Source organism: Aedes albopictus, chromosome 2 (assembly GCF_035046485.1).
Source record: "Aedes albopictus strain Foshan chromosome 2, AalbF5, whole genome shotgun sequence".
Classification (NCBI taxonomy): domain Eukaryota; kingdom Metazoa; phylum Arthropoda; class Insecta; order Diptera; family Culicidae; genus Aedes; species Aedes albopictus.
In genome coordinates this window covers 108,055,120-108,079,614 of record NC_085137.1, presented here as the reverse complement: position 1 = coordinate 108,079,614, position 24,495 = coordinate 108,055,120, and the positions used below count along the sequence as shown (strand labels likewise).

The 24,495-nt window shown below is 38.5% G+C and overlaps 1 protein-coding gene across 3 annotated transcripts in view; it reads left to right on the top strand.

The window, feature by feature from the left end:
* LOC109421283 (pseudouridylate synthase RPUSD2) overlaps window positions 1–23,401 on the top strand; it is a 646,492-nt gene extending 623,091 nt beyond the window's left edge. For all 3 annotated transcript variants that reach the window (XM_062850211.1, XM_029852879.2, XM_062850210.1), the window contains exons 11-12: window positions 3,659–3,814; window positions 22,520–23,401. In XM_062850211.1, coding sequence (XP_062706195.1) covers window positions 3,659–3,814; window positions 22,520–22,594 — 231 coding nt within the window. In that variant the 3' untranslated portion in view covers window positions 22,595–23,401. The remainder of the gene's footprint in view (window positions 1–3,658; window positions 3,815–22,519) is intronic.
* Window positions 23,402–24,495: the final 1,094 nt, after the last annotated feature.

Below are 24,495 nucleotides of genomic sequence, written 5' to 3'. Positions count from 1 at the left end.
TCACTACCCTATTTCGAAACAAAAACTATAAAGTTGACATTATGATATTGAGAACAATTTAGACCACCCTTACTTTACATTATTGAAAAAATAAAGACTCAAAAAATGTGAGGAAACTAGTAGTTTTAGCGTTAAAATTTTCTTCTAGATGTATATGGCCTTGGGGCCATTGTGCAGTGCAATGACATTATGGCATTTTAAAGGTTATGACAAAATGAATATAAGGTTTTTGATGAATTTCGTTGGTTTAATTCGCCAAATATGCTTCAGTTTTGCTAAATATGTTTTGAATATTGCGTGAAATGAAAACTAGAAATCGAACAATTTTTTTTTTCTGAGTAGTTAATTATCAAATAGAAGCGCATAACAGTTTAACACCTTTAATCATAATGGATGATAATACAATAAGAACCCGATTTTGACAGCCCCATTTTGCGACAAACTTTTTGCTCTCATTACCTTACGGTTAAATTATAACCAATGTATTGTGGTTTATCATCAAACTACAGCTAAGATGCAGAACATATATGGATAAAAAGTTTGAAAAATTGTTTGTGTTTTTGAAGAGAGCGAAAAATTCGTTCCGAGAAGGGGCTGACAAAATCGGGTCACTTATGTATAATGGAACATACGTTTTTGTTGAGATTTTTCACACACCTCCTGACTTAAATTCTTGAAACTTTTTTATTTTTTTTTCCTTGTATTCACAACTTAGGCTAATTCTACACTACATTTTTAATTCATGATTTTCCATGAAAATATCTGGAAATTATTAGAATGCTGTCAAACTAAAGCCGTAGGAATTTTTGATGATTTTTTTATAACTGGCTGACCTGGTTATTGTGGTGCTTCGAATCCAGTATGACTTCCTATTCCGCAGAATTGTAACTTGTTCTGTGGCTTAGTTGGTTAAAGCGCCGGACTAGCGATACGGAGTCGTGGGTACAAATCCCACCAAAACAGGCGGTAATTTTTTTTTTCACAAATTTATCTCTCAATTTGCCAATTAAAAGTACTTTGCCCAAAAATATTTCAAGTTTTTAGGTCGCTCCCGTAACACTTTGTGGAATCTGGAGTCAAACAGAGAATTTTGGTTGATGAGAATTTTTTTAATTCTGTAGTTCCTTTCGTAGTGAAAATGTCCTTGACTTCATTAGGCATGGAGCATCTTCATACTTGCCACACGATCTACACATGCAACTTAATCATTGTCAGATATTGCTCTCAGTTAACCACTATGGAATTACTTTTACGTTTTACCACAGTGCTGAGTAGCAGACTTTGTCCTAGTTGGAGCGTTACGCTAAGAAGAAACAAAAAATGCTGGTAAAATGAATGTCCTTGAAAATATTCTTGTTAAGGACAAGGTATTTGGAGTACATTACTCAAAATTTCTAGAGCACCGTTTTTTAGAAGCGTTGAACGGATTTGGATTAAAATGCATCACGCTATTGACAACCACTGGACAATTAGCGTGATGTATTTCCATCCAAATCCGTTCAACGCTTCTAAAAAACGGTGCTCTAGAAATTTTGAGTAATGTACTCCAAATACCTTGTCCTTAAATTGTTGGATATTTCTGGCAGTTTTTGGATAAATTTATGATGTCGAGTTTGGAAGAATCTCTAGTGCAGTTTCCGATCGACTAATGTATTTAGAAAATCCGTCAAAAGGTGGTAATTCCGCCTCTATTTCGTAAATATTTTTATACTATGATGTGTTTTATGCGATTTGAATTAATTTGTTAAAAATTTATGAAGAAATGTGTGTATGATTCAACGATATAATTAAAGGTTTATTATGAAATTCTTGAAATACTTTTAAAATTATTGTTTTAGAAATTTTTACTTTTTTCCTAGAAGAATTTCTGAAAATGTTCTGAGGAAGTTAAGTAAATTATTAGTTGATCTACTGACATTAGTGTCCACTGTTAACTGATTTCTTTTGAGATCTTCATTTAAATATCCAACAATTTAAAGTCTCTTTGATAATATCTCGAAGTACTTTAAGTGAAACTTTGGTCTAAAAAAAGATATGCCAGTAATAAATTTATTGAGGGTTTTTCACATAGTTGTTTTCCTTGAGTTGCTCTGCCGAAGCATTTTCAAACAAACTGAGTTTCACGAACCAGGAAATACCTGGAGAGATCAGAAAGTTGACTTAACTGTCTTGCACTTTGGAAAAAAAAAACTAATACGTGAAACATGCAAGGTCCCAAAAATTAAAAAAAAAACAAAAGTGAAATATTTAGAAATTAGATTTACCTACTATGTTGCGTAAGTAGATTTTTACACTTCAGGTATCAAAACGTAATGCTATGTTTATCAACGCGTAGGGAGTTTGGCCAATTGTTGAACACTTTATGCATTCATTATACAATTGTTGAACACTGGCACAACTGTTAGCATGACTGCACAGATATTTTTTTTCTCTTTACCCAATTGTGCCTTTCAAGGAGTCCCAGGGGCGTTCCAGGGGTGTTCCAGAGGGCTTTGAGAACGTTCCAGGGGTTTTCAAGGGATTTCAAGGGCGTCCCAGGGGTTCCCAGAGAGATTCAGAAAGTTAAGGGGGTCCTATGAGTATTTCAGGGCATTCCAGGGGGTGCAGAAGTGATTCAGGCGTTTTCAGATGCGTTCCAGGGGTGTTCCAGGGGGTTAAGGGGTTCCCAAGGGTTTCCAGAAATGTTCCAGGGGCTTTTGAAGGCGTTCTTATTTTCCATCTTTTTTGTTTCTAATCAAATATTTTTAGTAATTTTTGCTTCTAATGATATTTGAAACAATTTCAGCCAACCAAAACTCTCTTCAAATGAGATCCGATTCTATGTTATTTGAATGAATTGTCACCCAAATGACTATCAAGACACAAAAGTTTTTTTTTTTCTTCAATTTTTTTCCCTAATTTTTTAATATTCTGGCTGTTTAGTTCGGTTGAGAGATCAAAAACAACCTACATAAGGTTGTTTACGATCTTGCAATCAGAAAAGCCTTAAAACCCCAAAAAATACACCAAGAACAATAGTCAATTGATAAGAAAGAACCTGAATTTTAAGCGAAAACTAAGCGGAACCCCAATTGCTAATTACAAAATGACTGTCCTTACGGGAATTGGTAACACAGCTCTGCATTAAAACTCACGCATTGCATGGGAGTGCAAAATATATAAACATATTGCATCGCAGCGCTCACGCGATTCTCACAATAACGCCGACAGTTTACGGTGAATGCCATAACTTTCAAACCCAGTCAGTGATGTGTCTAAATCGTTCTGGTTCCCGTGTCGCATGTGAAGCTTTTAGATATGGATCGCACTTGCCACATGTTCAAAAATTTCCCCGTTTTTTTTTCTGCCGGGGCTGACTTTTTATGTGCTGTGCAGGCACACAGATATGTAGTCCCACTGTCACGGAAACCGACTGCGCGATTAAGGCTATTCTTTATTTATTTCCATCAAACTTTTTCCGAGCTTAAGCTTCCCCGCCCCCACCCCCAGTTGCGCTCGTGGAAAATTATGATTTGTTTGTTTACCTTCACACGCGGGGAAATTTTCCGCCACAGGATTAGCATCTGTTTGGCGTTGTTCGTTTTCGGGGTCCTGGTGGCAATCGGATTTTTAATATTTTATTTCCGTTTTCTTTTTTTCTTTTTTCCGCTTTATTCAGGTCACTGTGGCTACGCAAACTGGCCACGAATCACCCGATTTGGCGTTCAACCCGGACAAGATGACCACGGACAAGCACTGCTACGAGTGCAAGGTGCGCTACCGGGACCCGAAGCCGCAGGATTTGGTCATGTACTTGCACGCCTGGAAGTACAAGGTGAGTTGATCGGAAAAGTAATATTTTAGTTTCGAAAAGTAAAAACAAGCATTTCGATTTGTGTGTAACTTGTTGCAGAAGTTTATTCTTCAATCTGTTACGTAAACAGCTACATTTAGCACACTGTTTCATAAATAACTACTTATAAACCGTTCTTTGTGCCCATTAAGCGCCTCACAGTTAAATAGAACTTTTTTGAATCCCTGCGAAGAATGTATAATTAATTAGAACGTCCTCGTTTAGCCTTATCTGGCCAACAGAAACCGACCCGAAAGCGAAATGCCAACCTCATTATAATTTACCCGGAGAATAGACCATTCGCACATGGCATTCGTAGTGTCACATTGTTATTTGCGTGCTGTTCACACACTGCACACTGGTGTTTTGATAGAATATATACAGCCTTCGGCGGTATACTCGTTCATTCCCCAGGGACGACAAAGTGGGTAAGTTGAAAAAACAAGCCTTCAACACATGTTCCCCCATCGAAAAACGAGTGCTCGAGTCTCGTAAGTAAGCCGGCGGAGCTCTATTCACAAATTTGTACTACAAATTATCACTGCACCCCGAGTGCATTCTGGCAACGATATGATGATGGCAGCGAGCACCTAGTTATAGCAGTCATGAGGAATATAAATTCATCTCGTCCGGACTGTCTGCGTCCTCGTTGTCGTCATCATCGCCGTCACTTCACCCGGGACCGACCGACCGGCCGACCAACCATCCGTGTGCTTGAACCAGGACAGGCACTTGGACAAGATACATTTGTCGTACTGTTGACGACCTGCTCCTCCTTCTCCTGGTCTATTCCCGACCAATGCTCTGTTCAACACTCTTTTTGCAAGGTGCACGGGTTGCCATCGCTCAACACTGAGTGCGCGACTATTTCAGGGTGTCTATAGTGTACATACACTCCCTTTCAAAGGTTTGGGGTCTTCTAAATTGTAAGGATCGAAAATGATCATTGAGATTATTTCATTAATTTCATTTATTTTGTTCAACATCTTCACGAGAATGTCTTGCACTCACCAAATCACTCTCGACCTATTCAAAAGACCTCGTACGCTGTGATCCACGTCATCTTGTATCATCTGTATTTCTTGCGAACACAATTTTGAAAGTTTGCTATTAGTTAAACTTATCCGGAGAAATCTAGTATTCAGTCTATGGAGAAATTTCGGGAGGAATCACGGGAGAAATATCTCACAGAATTTCAGGAAAAATCATAGAAGGAATCCCGGAACAAACCTGGGAGGAAACTTAGAAAAATCCCCGGAAAGAAATCACTGGAGGCGCCCCTCGAAGAGTCCAGAAGGAATTCCTGCAGAAATCCAGGATAGAATCTCGGCATCAATCCTGGAGTAACCCCAGATAGAATCTCAAGAGAGGTCCCTGAAATATCATTGAAGAATCCCCAAAGGTATCCTAGCTAAAATCTTTGCAGGAATTCGAGAGGGATCCATGGAGGAATTGCTGGAGAAATCATTGATAGAACCTCAGAGCAATTCCCTGACAGAATTTCGAATGCCGGAAATAATCCAAAAGAAACCTACAAAAGCATCCCAAAAACATACGCGGGATAAATACATGAAAGAATACCAGAAGGAATACCAAAAGGACTTAATACCAACAAGAATTCCGGGAGAAATCAATGAAGAAATCCAGGGAAAAGTTTCTAAGAGAATCGCGAGGAGAATTCTTGAAAGAACTCCTGCAAGAATCTCGGGAGAAATTCCCGGGGAGGAAGGACTCAATAGAATCTAAAAGGGACAATCCCAGAAGAAATCAATAATGTAATCCAGGGAAGAATTCCGGAAGGAATCCATGGAGGAGGAAGCCAGGGATAGAATCCTTGAAGAAATATGAATATTCTGGACGAATCCCGAAAAAAAAATCCCGGAAGAAACTCCTAGAAGGATCCTGGAAAAATTAAGGAATCCCAGGAGTAATACCTAAAGGAACCACGAGAAGAACCCTGAAGAAAGCCCAGGAGAAATTTCAGAAGGATTCCTGGGAGATATTTCGGGAAGAATCTTTCACAGAATCTCTGAATCTTAGGAAAAATTTCTAATATAAACCACGATAAAAGTCAATGAAGATATCCCGATAGAAACCAGTGAAGGAATCTTTGGAGGTTTTTCTGAAATAATCCCGAAAGAAACACTGGAAGGAATCCATGAACGGTAGATTTCCTAAAAGAAAGCCGGGAAATTTCTCTGAACGAATTCCAGAAGAATTACCAGTGGGAATCCCGGCAGAAATTCCTTACGAAAGAATCATTGAACGCTTGATAGAATCCTGGAGAAATCCCAGGAAAAAATCACGAAGAAAACCCGGGAAGTTTCATTAAAGGGATCTCGGAAAGAATCTAGAAATGTACCTCGAAAGATATCTTAAAAGGAATCTCTGGAAAAATAAAAGTTCCCGAAGGAATGCATTGATGAACTTCTGGAGGAATATCTTAAAGAATACTGGAAGGATCCATGGGAGAATTTTCTAAAGAAATTCCCTGGGAAGGGATCCCAGAAAAAAAAATCTAAAGGAATGCTTGGAGGAACCCTCAAAAGAATCCCTAAATTATTCTTGGGGAGAATTCCCTGGTCGAATCTCGAGACTAATCCGTGAAAAAACAGAAAAGAGTAGCGGGAAGAATCAATGATTGAATCTCTGATGGAAATCCGGAAATTCTTTCTGAAGAAATTCCTTAAGGTCCTGAAATAAATCCAGATGGACATCGTTGAAGGTTTCCTATTAAAAATGCCAGAGAAATCCCAGAAAGACTCCCGACAGAAATCAATAAAGTTGTCAACATGAATGTTGTTGTTTTTTGGATAATCAACCGAAATGGTATGTTAGACATACGTAATGCCTGAAGTTCATAGGCACAATATGTGTTGAAAAATGGACAAATTGAGTGGAAAAAATGCGAAAAAATCCACGTAGTTCTGGTGGGATTTGAACCCACGTCTCCAACACTCTCTGAGCGTGCCTACGAACAACAGTGAGAACAAGTTATTTTGCTAAAAAAAAATAACTTGTTCTCACTGTTGTTCGTAGGCGAGTCGAACGCCCGACACACACTGACGGTCTCGGCAAATGTCTCGACACCAAAAAAAAAAAAAATAACTTGCTCTTACTGTTGTTCGTAGGCACGCTCAGAGAGTGTTGGAAGTGGACATCTAAGGACCGAAGGAGATGGTGAATTGCGAGGAAAGAAAGTGGGGTGAGGTGGGCTTTGGCGGAGTTGGTTAACGCGCCCTGTCTAGCGAACTTGGGAAGACGTCCCGAGCAAAGTCTGACAGCAATTTGAAAACAAATTTTGATGTTGTGATATTGCAAATTATGATAACTCAGGTTGTTGTCATTTTGGTCGTTTTAACGGTTAAAACATCAAAAATGAGAGCAGAAAAATGTTCCCGTAACAGCAAGTTGAAAGCAATTCCTGCTATCAGTGATAGCAAATTGATAACTTTTTTTGCTGTCAGTACGAAAACATGAAAAATCGTTAAATACAGGGGTTTTTCAATTCATATGAAATACTGAATGCCACAAGATAATTACACTAATGACATACTCCCAGAGTTATTATACAAGGTTGCCTAGAAATTTTAAAATAGCTCAAAAAAATATTTTTTATAATAGTTTGAAGTGACAGCAAAACGAAAACTAATTTTGAAAATAAATTTAGTCAAGACAAACTGATATCAAAATGTGATATCAATTTGCTGCCGAATACAAATCGAGTTTTTGATTTGCTATCATTTTGTTGTTAGACTCTGCTCGGGGTGGGTTCAAATCCCACCAGAACTACGTGGATTTTTTCGCAATTTTTCCACTCAATTTGTCCATTTTTCAACACATAAGGACTGTTCAATTTATAAAACGGACAACTTGCTTGTGCGATATCTTTTTTATTTTTCAATAAAATCATTACCAGTTTTTTGCATAACTTTCTATAGCTATTCTCAATTGCAGGAAAAATATAACATTCAGCAAATGTTCTTTATTGTGTAACTGTAGCGGTTTTCGTAAAACTTCAATAAAAACCCATTTCTCAAAATTCAACATATTTTTCCACATACTAAACATGCATATTTTCATGAAGTTTTTATTGTATTGGAATTTTATACTATTCGACTAAAGGTAAAGCTCAATAGTTGGTTAGTAATAATGCACCAAGCCAGCCTTCAGCTTGATAAAGTGAGTTGCCTTGTTTACAAAGAAATTATTAAAAAATATTTATTGCAGTCCTGTGATGCAATAGCATAACGGATTCGGCTAAAAATTTGTCCAGAGTAGTAGAATATTGTTTTCTGAATGATGCTGAAGAAAAAAATACTTTAATTGCATTCTTCATAAAAAAATATTCCATAAAGATGGTCATTGTAAAAAATTGCATTCTTTTTGCTCCATTGATGCAAATTTTCGACTCTAGCGAATCTTGTTATTATTTATTTTCAACAAAGTTGATCCTATGTTATTGTACACCTTATTAAATAACAATCGGATGAAATTTTTTTATTTCCAACATCAATGTTATGTAAAATTTGCATTAGGCTGCATTGTTATTTGGAAGAACCTTCAAAGAACGAAACTGTTTTGATTACTGTGCCTGTAATGGCGCACAGTAACCAAACCAGCAATGCTATTAGGAAGCAGTTTTCTGCATTTGAAGCCACATCATTCCTACTTTCGACTGGATGCATAAAAAAAAAATTTATTGAATATTTTCATGTCCTTTTAACTATACAATTGAATTTTAATCAAAAAATCGAATCTCACTTGAGACTTTAATATTTCAACAACCAATTTTCCAATTGAGTTTAAATTTCACCAGAATGTTTATTACTCATGTTGCTGCAGCATGGCACATACTTATCTGATATTAAAAACTATATACCATATCTGGGGTCTCCAGTTAGCCTAGTGGTTAAGGATATGGATCGCCAATCCGGAGACGGCGGGTTCGATTCCCGTTCCGGTCGGAAAAAAATTCTCGACTCCCTGGGCATAGTGAATCATTGTACTTGCCTCACAATATTCAAGTTCATGCAATGGCAGGCAAAGAAAGCCCTTCAATTAATAACTGTGGAAGTGCTCAAAGAACACTAAGTTGAAGCGAAGCAGGCCAAGTCCCAGTGCGGACGTAGAGCCATAAAGAAGAAGAAGAAGAAGAACCATATGTGAACAGTAATTTTATATATATTTTCAATTTTCAGGAATCGTAAAATCCACCTCATTTAACACCAGACCGATTTTCTATGAATTAAAACTATTTTTATTCGATTCAAAAATCATTACTATAATGAAAAATGATGTACTGAAGAACGATGCATGGGTGGTTAAATTTGAACTACGCGTCTTCTTTTTATAGCCTTGTAAAGTTGTCCGTTTTATAAATTGAACAGTCCTTATTGTGCCTATGAATTTCAGGCATTAATAAAGTAGTTCCGGGAGAAAACACTGAGGGAATCCCTGCAGGAGTCTTTGGCGGAAACCCAGGAGACATTCTGTGAGAAATCAATCAAGGAGTCTCGTGCGGATTCCCTAGGACAGCGGTTTTCAGATCGTGCACCGCGGTGCACTTGGTGCACCGTGAAGCTTTGCTAAGTGCACCGCGTGTCTTCCAAATATGTTGCCTTCACAATTTTGATTAGTGTGTGTTTTGTAATCAAACACCTCAAAATATATCTTTTAGTTACGCAAAATATAGGAGGCTTGATTTACCCATCATAAAACCAAAATAAAATGATTTGGATTCTATCGTTGTAGTAAGTATCTCACAAAAGTTTTTTTTTAACTAGAAATTGTTTCTTGTTCACTGGATTTTCAATGAAAGATACTAAATATTTTTTTACAGAATTTAGAAAACTTCAAATAAATTCAAAACAAAGCGATCTTACGGTGGAACTGTAGAAAAGTTTCTGATAAGACCATAGAAAAAAATCACAGTTTCAGAGATCTTTGAATATTCCAAAAAACCCCGAGGAAATCAATCAAGGTTGTGTAATAATTAAGCAACGGTTCTTCGGATTTAGACACTAGTATTAAACACATCTAGTTCTGTCTTCGGTCAAACTACTAATGAACTGTATTCCACCTATTCCTTTTTACAATACTAGGCTCTGCCTATCTGCTCTTGTTATTCTCTCTCTCTATCTATTTCTCATGTTTCTCTCAAAAGGGGTTTGTCCATTTTACCACCCAATGAACAGGTATCGTTTATTTGAATCCTACAGGTTGAAGTAAAGAACTTATCTTTAAAAACGCGAGATGAGATCTCTGTATCAATTCACAAGGAATTTACCAAGATAATCACAGAGAACATGCTCATTATTTTCAAACGAAATTTTATCAAATATTCTTATAAGTTTGGCATAAATACTGAGGGAGGTCTTCCAAAAATCTTACCAGTTCTTATAAATATCTCCACGAATTATGAATAATAATCTTAGGAGCTATGTAACAAATCTGTTATGTACAGAAGCAGAACTTTACCAGGAATCCTCCAAAAAATGTTATTTTTTTGGAAAGAATTTCACCAGGGATCTGCTGAGGATTACACGAAGAATTTTCAAAGACCTGTGGCTGAATTTCGGCGCACAATTTTATCGAAGAAAAGAAATTTTCTTCCATTGGTCACCAGAAAGAAAATTTTCTTTTCTTCGAAGAAAAAAGTGCCGGAATTCGCCTACTGGACTGAAAAAAAAAAACACCAGCAGAAAAGTAAGTTCGATAAATAATGAAGAAATACAATCAAGTCATAGTCATGATCGGTGAAAGAAAATCTTCTCAACGACATGTCTAGTGTATGTACCAGGAAGTGGCATCGAAAAATACACTAGATTTTTGTAACAAACAAATAAAATCTTTTAGAAATTTAGAAAGAGTGCACCGCGCGACGATTTATTTCAAAAAAGTGCACCGCGAGGCAAAAGGTCTGAAAACCCCTGCCCTAGGAGATACCTGGGAAGATTCCCGGGAGAAATCTCTGAGGAATCTTTGGAAGAATCTCGGAGAAATTCCCGTGAAGAATCCTCAGAAGATTGTTTCAAGGGATCCCAGGAATAATCCTGCAATAGCAGGCAAAACAATCCTACAATTAATCACTGTTGAAGTGCTCGAAAAACATAGTTGAAGTGAGACAGGCCATGTTCCAGTGGAAACGTAGATACATTAAAGAAGAAGAACTTGATAATGAACAACTCCATCGAAGTTACCTGTTTCAAATCTTAAACCAAGGAAAATATAGGTAGTTGCCTGGGACTTGACAAACTTTTTATTAATCGACCCCTTTGTTCGACACCTGGCCAGATCCTTAAGATCACCTTGATTTGTATACCTCTCCTGTTGGTATGACCAATTCCTCTACACCACTGATGTAGAAAAAGGCCATTAAAATTCACTTATGCAAACGCATCAGCAAAAAACAGTGTACTAACATTCATATCATCCTGTCCATCTGCTGAGAAAACAGAACCGAGAGCGAAAAAAAAGACCGCATTCACAGTGAATACAGATTTTTGCAAATGAGCATGGATTAACGTGACGTTATAATTAAAATTTTAAATTGCCTGGACATGGAAACCCCAGGCCACAACTCCGAAGCGATGGTGTCACATGTGGCGGTAGGGGAATGTTCCAGCAATTACCATATTATTGCAATCACAACCGTTTCGGAACAACGACAGTGGTGAAGATATGTAAACCTTCCCGTCAGGACGTGACGCGTGTGTGACGTCCAACGACTAGGTACTTCGGAAACTTAGGATTTTTTTTCTATATCAGCTCGAAATTTGCGGTAAAATGCTATTCAAAGTGTCAATTTCAGATGACTTCAAATCAATTAGTTAAAAATAAATGAAATAACTAACTCGTTTTTTTCACACAAATTTAAAAATCGAAATCTGCCTTATTAAGGTGACGCATTTTCATCCGTTTCCCCCTATGATGTGCCTGTGTGCCACTACACTGATGCGGAAATGTGAAAACGATTTAATTTTCTTCTCGAAATGAGCGAGAAAAAAAACCTTTCTGGAACTGTTCCACCGCACTGGAGGTGACATTCGTGTCCCCGCATGGGATGATGCGACAGCCGGTGGACAGCGGCGTATAACTCAGATCAAGTCCGTCATCGTCCGCTCGTTATCTCTGCGCTCGAGATGAGTGACAGTCGGAGGAAGAGGATTCCTCTCTCTTCTCTCTCTTCTTGGCGTAACGTCCTCCTGGGACAAAGCCTGCTTCTCAGCTTAGTGTTCTATGAGCACTTCCACAGTTATTAACTGAGAGCTTCCTCTGCCAATGACCATTTTGCATGTGTATATCGTGTGGCAGGCACGAAGATACTCTATGCCCAAGGAAGTCAAGGAAATTTCTTTTACGAAAAGATCCTGGACCGACCGGGAATCGAACCCGTCACCCTCAGCATGGTCATGCTGAATACCCGTGCGTTTACCGCCTCGGCTATATGGGCCGAGGACCGAGGAAGAGGATTGTTCTCCCCTTCTTCTTCCTCTCTTCGATGATGATTGCATAAGGAAGCATAGCAACCCTCACTGACTGGGGTTGTTGTGGGCGAGGATGTGTGAGAGTGGGTCGCCAGGGGAGTTGAACGATTCATATCGTGTCCTCTTAAATTGATGTGTTTTCATTACTCGGTTCAGCTGGTACCAACAAGTTGTAGAGGAGCTGAGCATTAATTGAAATGTAGTGTCGAAGAAGTATTTACCTACCTGGCCTGGAAAATACAGTGCCGACGGAGGCACGATATACTTAACAAACTACACTGTTGCGCAAAACTTTAGGATCATTGCTAGAAAATCTTGAATATTGTGTTTTGTATGTTATACTATTTCATCTCTAAGCTTAATGAAATAGTTCGAAATAAAACTGTTAGGTAATTTCTTTGTTTTCAATCCTGAGGTGGTACAGAGGGTCGAGTTAAAAGATCTCCATCCTGGGCGATTGCCATCCATCGTCTTGACCTGTGGCCAGGTCGAATTTCTGTCGACTTCCTATATTTCCTTGTTGAGGCTACGCTGCCATGAGCTTCTGGGTCTGCCTCTGCTGCGAGGCTGGGTTCCAATCTAACGCTAGCTTGCAGATTTCGTTTCCTGTGTCGAGTATGGCCACCCACCTCCACTTTCGTTCCTGAATTTCTTTAGCTATCGGATTTTGATGCACGAATTATATACCGCAGACATTTATTGATGAAGACCTTCAGCCGTTAAGTGTTCTCCACTGATACACACCAGGTTTCACTGGTGTATAGCAGCACCAATTTCACGTTCGGGTTGAAAATTTGGATTTTGGTGCGCCGACTAATCTGGTTGTTTTTTTTCCATATATTTCTTAAACTCTGAAAAGCAACCCTCTCTTTCTTGATCCGTGCACCTATGTCAATCTTGGTGCTACCATCGACCGCAATTTGGCTACCAAGATATTGGAAGCCTTAAACATTATCTAATACTTGCCCAGCTACCGCGGTAAGGCTTACGCGTAAAGCTGGTAGGGTTGACCGTGTCGACAACTAACGATTTGGTCTTGTTGACGTTGATGGTAAGACCTACCGCAGAGTAGTGATTGGCAAGATCATCAAGCTTGCTCTGCATATCAGAGCGCCGTTGAGCTAGGAGAGCAACATCATCAGCCAATTCGAAGTCATTTAAGTGTTCCATGGTAATGGGTTGCCACAGCATCCACGATTTGGTTCACATCATTTGCACTTACAAGGATCTCGCCGAATACGATGAGGAACAATAGCGAACAAAACGATAGTATACATCCTTGCCTCACCGTTGAACCAGATAGACTGGTATTCGAGCTGAGTAGCTGATATACCCCGTGAAAGAACGTCGGCACCGACACCCGCTACATGGTTCCAGACACGACTCTTGGTCAGGGTTGAATTTCGTACATCCTGTTCGCAGCGAAAGTCTGTCATGGTGACGGTGTGGACGCAATCAAATACTTGACGATGTTGGAGTCGCTCCAGAAAAATGACGGAATAGCTAACAGACTTTCTCGTATAGGTGACTGAGACGGGGTGTAGATTACCTCTATTCCCTTTTTTTGGTCCTCCAGTGGCGCAACTTTTGGTTTCGACATCACGGATGACGCCGTCTGGAGTCGTACTTTAGGTATATTAGCATGTTCCACGATATGCGTTGTCTGAAGAGTCAAAAAAGCCATTGCATTCAGTGGATACCTACGCCGTGTGCAGCAGTATAGTTGTCCCATGTTCTATGGGAATCCCTATTAATATGGGATGCTGCACACGGCAGCCTAGTCCATAGCGAAACCATGTATGATGCTGATAGATTCGAGTGAACTCAGATTATTGCGGTACTTCAACTAGAACATATCGCCCCCTTAATGCTAGAACTAGGTAACTCGTTTTGGAAAGTACGGGTAAAAATGGCTGGTAAAACTTATCCTGCTATAAAACAAAAACTTTGTTGGTCTTAAATGAAGCATCATTATGTGTTTTTGTATGTAGTTTCAATCGACAAACTTTTGTTTATTGTGGTGAACGTTCAATTGTAAACAAATTGCTCGCGATTTCGCAAAACCAGTTACCTAGTTCTAGCATTAAGGGGACGATATGAAGATTTGGTGGAGGGGATCGTCTCAATTCACTTCCAGGAATTGGATGAATATCTTGGATTCGATGACGACAGGACTGTTGTCGGATGGCTTTTCAGTCTAACTATTAACCTTCACGTACCCGAACCCCAACATCTCATTTTCAACATGCTGGTATTTCGTTCATTTTCATCCAGTTTTTTTGAAATCACCTTCAATCGATCAATTGGTGCAAGTTTATAACACCCAAGTGACCGTGCAATATCCGGAACCAATTCGGAGATGTTTCGGATTGTACTGGGGTCAGAGAAGGTTCCGAAATGGCTAAAAATGATCATTTCGTGTGTTATTGTGTTTGAACCATCGATTTTCAGCGGAATTTTCATTGCGAACAATAAAACACGATTGCGATAATCAGATTTGAATAAGTTGACCCATCCGGATCACCGTGACAGGTTCCGCAGGGGCCTTATTGTGAACATTTCTGGTTTTCATCCAAAGCATATCGTGCGATGTATCAAACTTCATGATTTCGAATAACTGAGTCACAAACGATACCCTGAAGTCTGTATCAACTAATATGGTCACCCCGGAACATATAGCACAGGTTCCACGGGGGTGGCATCGGGGACATTTCTGGTTTGCAACCTAAACATGCCGCGCGACGTATCAATCTTCATGATTTCGAGAGAATGGGGCAGAAAAAGTTGACTAGAGTATGTATCAACCGATATGGCCGCTCCGGAACACCTAGAGCAGGTTCCGCGGGGCCTCTCAAAAACGATACCACACGCAATAATCACGATTAGCCATTTGGAAAAACAGACCCTTCCCCCGCCCTGACCCCTGCAAAATCCGGAATTGTTCACGTGGCCACTTGAGTGTAATAAACTTGCACCAATTTATGATCGATTGAGGGCGACTTCAAAAAAATCGGATGACAACTGACGAAATGCCAACATTTTGAAAATGAGTTGTCGGGCGTCGGGTACGTAAAGGTTAATCAAGACAAGTATTACTTGTTTAATTCCGACGTTTCGACCATTGGATTCAGTTTTTTTCAGAGGATCTGTTGCAAGAAACTTTACGCTGAAATGTCCTATGCTTTTTAAGTTCTGTTCCTGGACACCTAGTTTAAACATTATAACAGTTAGTTGGGAAAAGCTTATCCGAAAACAGTTGATTCTACAGTCCACCCTAATCTCAAAGACGACAGGACCGCCACCGTCAATAAGTTCGGGAATGTCTTGAAGTTCATTCACCGATTGAAACTGGAACGAAACTATACCCGGGCAGAAAAGAATTACAGTACAATTGCAAGTTTTACCATTCAAAAAGAATTACTAAATGGTAAAATTGGTAAATTACTAAATGGTAAAATTGGTTTGTTTGAAAAAAGTGACAAAAGGGCAAAAATAATAACTGTCATTGTTTGATAAAATAACTAAAGAATGTCAAATTTTGACATTACAATGGCAAACTAAGAACAAAATAATAAGGTTGAGAATTGCAAAATATGCCATTATTGAGTTATTGAAAATAGAACAATATAGAAATTAGTTTTTCGATTGTCAACCAAAAGAAGGGTATATGAAGTTGTTTAATCCAATAACAAAATGAAGACTTATATGTTTTTGGATGGAAAGTAATTGCAAACAAATATCAAAAGTTACCATTAGAACAGCGGTTTTCAGATCGTGCACCGCGGTGCACTTGGTGCACCGCAAAGCTTTGCTAAGTGCACCGCGTGTCTTCCAAATATATTACCTTCACAATAATGATTAGTGAGTGTTTTGTAATTAAATCACTCAAAATATATCTTTTAGTTTCACAGAATAGAGGAGGCCTGATTTAACCATCATAAAAACAAAAAAAAAATGATTTGGGTTCTATCGTAGTATTAAGTATCTCACAAAAGTTTTTTTTAACAAGAAATTGTTGCTTGTTTACTAGACCTTCAATGAAAGATACTAATTTTTTTATAGACTTAAGAAAATTTCACATTAATTCAGAGCAAAGCGATCTTACGGCGGAACTGTAGGAAAGTTTCTGATAAGACCATAGAAAAATCACAGTTATAGAGATCTTTGGATATCTAAAAAACCACGAGGAAAATCTTCAATGGTCGCGTCGGAAATCAACCATAGTTTTTAAGGTTCAAGTAAGGAACCTATCTTCAAAAACGCGAGATGGGATCTCTGCATCAATTTAAAAGTTAATCTCAGAGAACATGCTCATTATTTTTAAAGGATTTTTTATCAAATATTCCTATAAGTTTGGCATGAATACTGAGGATAATCTTACTAGTTCTTATAAATATCTCCAGGAATTATGAATAGTAGTCTTAGGATCTGTTATGTACCTAAGCAGAACTTTACCGAGTTTCTCACGAGGAGTCCTCCAAAAATGTTATTTTTTGGAAAAAATTTCACCAGGGATCTGCTGAGGATTTCGCTAAGAATATCAAAGACCTGGACTGAAAATTCGAAAAAAAAACACCAGCAAAAAAGTAATAAAGAAATACAAGAAAATAAAGAAATGAAGTAATAAAGAACTACAAGTAAAATAAAGAAATACAAGTCATAGTCATGATCGGTGAAAGAAAGTCTTTTCAACGACATGTCTAGTGCATGTACCAGAAAGTGGCATCGAAAAATACACTAGATTTTTGTACAAACAAAAAAAAATATAAATTTTGAAAGAGTGCACCGCGCGACGATTTATTTCTAAAAAGTGCACCGCAAAGCAAAAGGTCTGAAAACCCCTGCATTAGAATAACCAAAATCCAAATTTTGTCATTATGTTGTTCTTGATAAGTGCCAAACTGTGAGTTCATCAAACTCGTAAGAGGTCAACAATATCGCACCAATTACAAAATTTGTTATGATAGCAAAATAAGTCATTCAGTAGTTATTCTTCCAAACTTTATAAATGACAAACGAATGGCATATTTTGATATGATATCATATTATGCTATTGGCATGTTGTTTTAAGCTTTTCATGGAGAACTCACGAATGGCAAAATTAGTTATGACAATAAAATTTGTTATTCTTTTGTTTTTGGTTTGCCATTCACCTCTACCCGGGATTGCGAGTATGAATACAGCAATGATCTGGCTTTCGCCGTCATTGCAAATTCGAACAATGCCAGTCGATAGCACGACTTGTCTTAAGGAAGGTCTTATTTGTGACGGTAGGGAGACAAATATTCAAGTGGCCCGATGACAGGCAGTTAATGCGCAGGCCGTTCTTCCTGACAACATCGTATCACTCCGGTATTTTCATTTTCCGCACCGAAACTCGGGATGAAATGATTCTGAACTGAAGCAGCATCCCAAGTAACAATAATAGCTGAACAACAGTTTATTCATTCAATGTACAGCATTAATGTTTGTTGGGATCGCTCAATGCTACTAGTCTAGTGATTCTTCAGAAGGGTAATTAAATTCCATTGGGAAATTTCCTTGGAATTGTGCACCGCTTCCTAGAAGCGAAGGGTAGTTCTGTCGAGTCTCGAGCAGACCATGTGCGCCAGAATCGTGTTTCAACTGTCGGTGTCCAGGTACTTTTTCTTTAGCATCTACAACTTCTTCTCGAAATCGCTGATGAGCTCTCTCGTTGCATGGACTTGATTGTGTCATTTGTATCTTTCTATCTACTTTCTCTCTTCTCTACATATACCTCTCAGGTACATTCGTATGTTCATAGCCATTGATAGAACCAAAAACTGCTTGAAAAAGCCGTTTCCATTTCTTCCAACTTTCACATCACAGTGACAATCTATCATATAACGTCTACAAGGTATGGACTTATCCACCGATGAACCGAATTCATCGCGGTCCGAGAATTTTGACACTAGAGCGGGGTCGTTTCCAATCAGAATCATTCAATTCTGATTGGAACGACCCCGCTCTAGTGTCAAAATTCTCGGACCGCGATGAATTCGGTTCATCGGTGGATAAGTCCATACAACCAAGCGAACTGTAACGCATCATCTTCACTCCGTCTTTTCTGTTGGTTCTTTTCGTTTTGATGTCTCCATTCGCAAACACTTTGATTCAAACCTGTTTAGATGTGCTTAGTAAGGCAATCAGTGATTACTAGATTTGTAGTAATGAGCTGCATTTTTGTATAGGGAAAAGTTAAGTTCTCCATTTCTTCTATGAAATGAAACAAAAAGCGTGGGTATTATGATTCCTTGTCTAATTTGATGCTATTTGAGCAAAACTTTGGGAAACAGTGTTGTTGTTTTCTACATTTTTTGCAACCTAAACTATACAGTTACCCAAAGTTTCAAGCAGCCTAACCGGTAAGTACAAAGTTTCAAATTATGCATGGAATAATAATACCCACGGTTTTTGCACCATTTCATTGTAGATACGGATGTTTCACCTTCTCACCATACAAAATTCCAGCTCATTACTACAAATTTAGTCTAGTCTAGTGGGTCTACAGTTAGTCTAGTGGTTAAGGCTATGGATCGCCAATCCGGAGACGGCGGGTTCGATTCCCGTTCCGGTCGGGAAAATTTTCTCGACTCCCTGGGCATAGTGTATCATTGTACTTGCCTCACAATATACCAATTCATGCAATGGCAGGCAAAGAAAGGAAGTGCTCAAAGAACACTAAATTGAAGCGAGGCAGGCCAAGTCCTAGTGGGGACGTAGAGCCATATATAAGAAGAAGAACTAGAAATCTAGTACTACGCCGGGATGAACCTGCCTACGGCAGAAAATCCCCGAATAAAGAGATAAAAAAAAAAAATCTAGTACTACACCGAATGTGCTCCTTTGACCCAGGAACTATGGTAGGATAAAAGTGTTGTTTTGTCAAAAGAAGTTCAGCAGGGATTTCCATGCCAATTCTGTGGAAAAACTTAAAGATTTCCTGGAGACTAACTTTGATAAATCTTCATGAAAATTCAAATGGAATTGAGATATTGAAAGAACAGCAGCCACCATGAAAAAATAAACCTAAAAATATCATTCACCTGCTATTTGCATTACACATTTTGGAAGGAGGTCCTTCTAGGTTTTTTGCAGGAATTCTACTGGAATTTCTCTAGGAGTTCCTTCCAAAATTCCACCATAAATTTCTTTTGTTTTTTTTTCTATGGATGTTTATTCTGAGATTCTTTCTGGAATCAAATCGATGATTTTCCCAAAAGTTTTTTTCTTCTGAGATTCCTCCAGAAGTGAAGTGGGACGGATCCAGAAATTACGATGGGAATTCGTCGAGATTTCTTTCTAAAATTTCTGCAGGCATATCTTCTGGAATTCGTTCTAATTATAGAATTATGAACATCTTCCATGAGTTCTCTCAGGTACTTTCGGGACTTCTTTGAAGAATTACTCCAACAATTTCTTTAGGAATTCCTCCAGCAGTTTTGAAAGGAATTCCATGATTTTTCTCTCGGTTTCCTCCAATAGTTCTGGGAATCCCAAAAGAAAACTTATAAAGACATTTAAAAAAACTGGAATCTTAGATCAATTTCATAAAGAATCCTCGAAAAATCTTCTAGAGAAATCTCAGAGGGAAAATGGTGTGGAATCCAGAGGAAACCTGGTGGAAGTTCTTCGGCTGTTCGTAAACTACTTGGTCTACGTATTATTTTGGGAATCTCGAACCCCCTCGCTTTTATAGATTTCAAGAATCAGAAGGCCGGCTCTAGAGGCGCGTTATGCTCAATTTGGGACATTTGTACTACTCTCCTGTAATATGTTATATGAAATTTCTGACGGTATCCTGTAAAGTTCCTGGAGGACTCCTAGGAAGAACTTCTAGGAATTCCGGTTGGAAAATTTTCAGAAATCTAAAAAAATAAGTCTCGGAAAATAACTCAGAGGAACTTCTGAAGGAATCCTGAATACATCCCTGGAAGAATCTCGTCAGGAGCTCCCTGAGAAATTTCAGAAGGAACTGCTGGAGTAATATTGGAATAATTTTCTGAGAAAAAAAAATACTTAAGGGGGCATCCATTTAGTACAATGGTTCCCAAACTTGTCGGAGCAATCGCCCCCTTGAAGCTGTTGAAAAATATTTTCGCCCCCCTAAGTTTGATTTTTTTAAAATAAGATTCGAAATTTTGAAATTGCTTTTAAATCTATAAATTATGTCTATTTTGTAAGTAACTGGAACAAAATCTTCTTATTTACACTGTATTTTTTGTTTTTTTTTTTTGAAAATGTTTAGACGCGTCAATAAATTTTATTACATTTTCGTTCAGCTTCCACTTTAAATTCGTGAATAAATAACATTCAGAATCATATTTTTGGAGAATTTTAGGGTAATGTGACTTTTAAATACAATTATTTTCAAATATTGATGAAGTAAGATTCATAGTAGGGTTTAAGGATTCAGCTTTGTAAGACGTCTTGGTTTTCTCACAGAAATTCCAAAAGTTTGACAAAATTGAAACTTATCGGGAAATTAGAAGATTCCGTAATAAATTCAACCTTCCAGGACGCGCGCCATCAAGCAGCCAAAACTGCACCGCGCTCACGCTGTATACGAAACGTGAGGTTTTTTGGCAGTGTTGTACTTTTTACAACAGCGCGCGCGCTGAAGGGTTAAATAAACTAAACAAAAACCTTTCAAGTAGTTTGACAAATTTCTGCAATTTTACTAAATATGCAGACGTAATGTCAACTTGGATATCATCTTCGAATAACAAGATATTTGTAAAATCAAAGAAAAAGGAAAGGAATAGAAATCTGAATACCCAAATTTTGTTTAATATTCTCTCAGAAAATCTTTGAATAAAGGAGTCTTGAAAAACTCTGGTAAATTCAAAATACTTTCAGAGCTTTCCTATATCTTGACATATGTATATGAAAGCTTTAAGAACGGTTTTTGAATTCACACCTGAGACAAATCAAGGACAGATAAGTTTCGTAAACATGCGATCATCAACAAGTATAATTTCTTTAATTACTTCGTTTTTTAAAATACCAAATAACAAAAAGTATGAGATGTTTACTTTTTACATAAATGCTAAAATTCCAAATATATATTCGAGTATTAAGTACATTAAGAAGATTTATTATTACAAATCAGAGGTTTTTATAGTTCGCAATTTTCAACTGTGACCTTTTCAAATTATTCACAACAAAAGAATATATTGCTGTGTTAAAATAAAAACGAATTGTATTTCAGAAAAGAGCTGTCACTTAATGGTTGATGACTTAGAAAAATCACATAATCAAATAATCAATATTTCTCAAAAAATAGTTGCACTTGATTTGAGACTTGGTTTTCAAAATGAATATTTTTGAAAATAAATGAAACCCCTTGAAGGGAAACTTCTTCTATTTATTGGTAACTGTGTTCTATTCGTCATGGGGTAATATTAAGCTTATTGAATCCCAAATTGACATCAAAATTTTCCCAATCGAGCTGAATTATTTGACCAAGTTTCAGACAATTCTAATAACGAAACACTCTCTTGACAAAGAGACCAAAACTGTCAAAAAAAAACCAAAACCACTCTAAATAAAATTATTATATTTTATTTAAGACACTTTATCAAATTAGCTGGCATTCGTGTCCAAGATCTAAATAAAATGGTTTGTGGAAAATCGCCCCCTTGATGGATTTTTCGCCCCCAAATTTCTAATTTTTAAATTTTCGCCCCCTTCGATGTAATTATCGCCCCCAAGGGGGCGATTTCGCCCACTTTGGGAATCACTGATTTAGTACGTCACGCTAAAAATGGAAATTTTCAAACACTCCCCCCCTCCCCCCTTCGTACGGGTTTTTCCTATATTTAATATATTACTTGTCACACTTTTCAGAACCCCCCCCTCCCCCCTTTAAGCGTGACGTACTTTATGGATGCCCCCTAAGGATTTTTTTTTGAAGAATCTCGGAACTCCTAAAGAAGTTCCAGAAAGAATCCCTCCGGAAATTTTCGGAATAAACTACTGGAAGAATCCTGGATAGAACTCCTAGAACAAGAGCAATATTTTTATTTGGTTTATGTGTAATTAAACGATTCCTTAATTCTGCAAACGATTTTTTTAATTCTGAAGTTTTTTTAAAGTTATGAGCAACCATGCGATCTCCATTCGTCAATTCAAATTCTCACATTTCCCCCTTTTTTTTTTCTTTCCACGTTTCCAGGGCCCCGGCTGGGAGTACGAAACCGAACTGCCCGAGTGGGCTCGCGTCGACTGGCACGACGGCGACTTCGAATGAATGGCGATGGCCAACGGCGCCCTGCTACTGCCGCTGGACTACGACCACGACGGATACATCTCGTACTGAACTCTTCGTAGCAGTGCAATGACCAATTCCAGTGACCGGAAATCCAACGCCAGCCACAACGGTAGAAGGCGTCCGTGTAGCGTGTAAAGTATGTAGTAGTGCATGTCGGGAGAATATCGGCGAAGTAAATTAAATGGATTAACTAAGAAGTAAGCAACAGCAACTGTGACCAAAACCCGAGTGTGATTCGAGAACCAACGCGTGTTCCAAGAACAAACGGTAGGATGGGGGAAGAACACCCGCACCGCCAGCTTAGTAGACAAGAAGTAAAAAAAAAGACAGCCAAATGGTTAGTTTGGCGACCAGAAAATCCTAAACAATAACAGAAGCGAGGGGCGGTGAAGAACAAAGGGCAGTGATCATAGTTGCTCTATCATATTATCATCATCGTCATCGTCGGGGGCTCTGGTAGCCGCTGTTGGCCCGAGATGAGAACGGATTTATCAAATCGGATCAAAAGAAGGAGGAAGGAGGCGATGTTTTAGGTTTTTAGGATAGCGCATATTGTTCTAGGTCTTTAAGTTTCTAGCGGTATTTAGGCAGGCAGATGGAAGAAGACGTTTTATGACATAAGGACATACTCACACAGACAAACACGCAGAGCACAAGAAACTGGAAGCAACAGGCGGCTGAAAACTGTAGCAAATTTTCTTTCCCAAGGATGGTAGTAGTGTAGCAGAGTAGACGATGCTACGGAATGCGGAAAGACGTTTTCATAAATTTGAAGTTTGCGCCAAATCGTTGTTTTCTGTTATTTTTTAATTCTATGAGCTAAGAGAGGTCTGACATCGACGCACACCCCCAGCGCGCGCGCTGAAAATGCCACACGAAGCGTACAACATAAGCAGGATACCGAGGAATGAGGAAACTCAGAGGAAATTATGCAAATATCGCGAATGGAGCGGGATGAAAATCATCATTTTGCATTCGCTAATAGAAGTAAATGCTTGTTATTCTGTTGTTGCTGGTTCGACCGACAAGGAAACTTTTTGCCAGCGTCCTAGTAATCCATGAGTTCAGCAATGGCTGAATGAACGGTCACTTTGATCGGCGAAAACGTGCGGCGGCATAATGGCTTACTCAGATGAGTAATTAACGTCTTTCGATCAGCAGTGTTGCCAAATTTTTCTATATTACACAGATTTTAGTGGTCGATGCGGACAGGAAACAAATTCCCTAAATATGATACAGAATTTTTAATGCCAAAATGAATAAGCACCCATTAGTTGTGCTGGGGTACAAAATTGTAAATCTAATGGGAAGCAACGCAACAGATTCGAAAAACATGGCTAGGGGCTATTATTAGTTTCCCCCTGTAATTCATGTTAACCAGCAAATCAAGCAAGCTGTTGCTGTTGATTTCAACGCTTCGTGTCTCCATCATAGTCATGGATGACCCGCAGGGCCCAATCGGAAAAATTGCGGTCGAGTTCAGTGCAGTCAGTGCAGTGCAGTGACAGAAACATTATTGTTCAAATTCGAATGCGTGTGTGTCTGCACCGGAGAGATGCAATGTGGTTGAGGCGCTTCGGATTGGGACACATAGCACTCTCCCCCGGAGTTTATTGCGAGCAATTTTAATTAAAATCAAATTGAATGTTAATATCTATGACCGGTGGGGCCGGTGATGATGCTGATGGCCGGGTGCCGCCGCTCGAGGTGGGATTTCTGGATGGGAGATGATGATGATAGGGGTGACAGTTGGAGAGTAACCGCATAAACGAATTTATGACAGTGAGAACACTTATGGTGGAGGTTTTTCATTTAGTGCAAATTGTTTTGCAGATTGTTATAATTTTTCACACATTTTGTGGGTGTCGTTTGATGCGAAT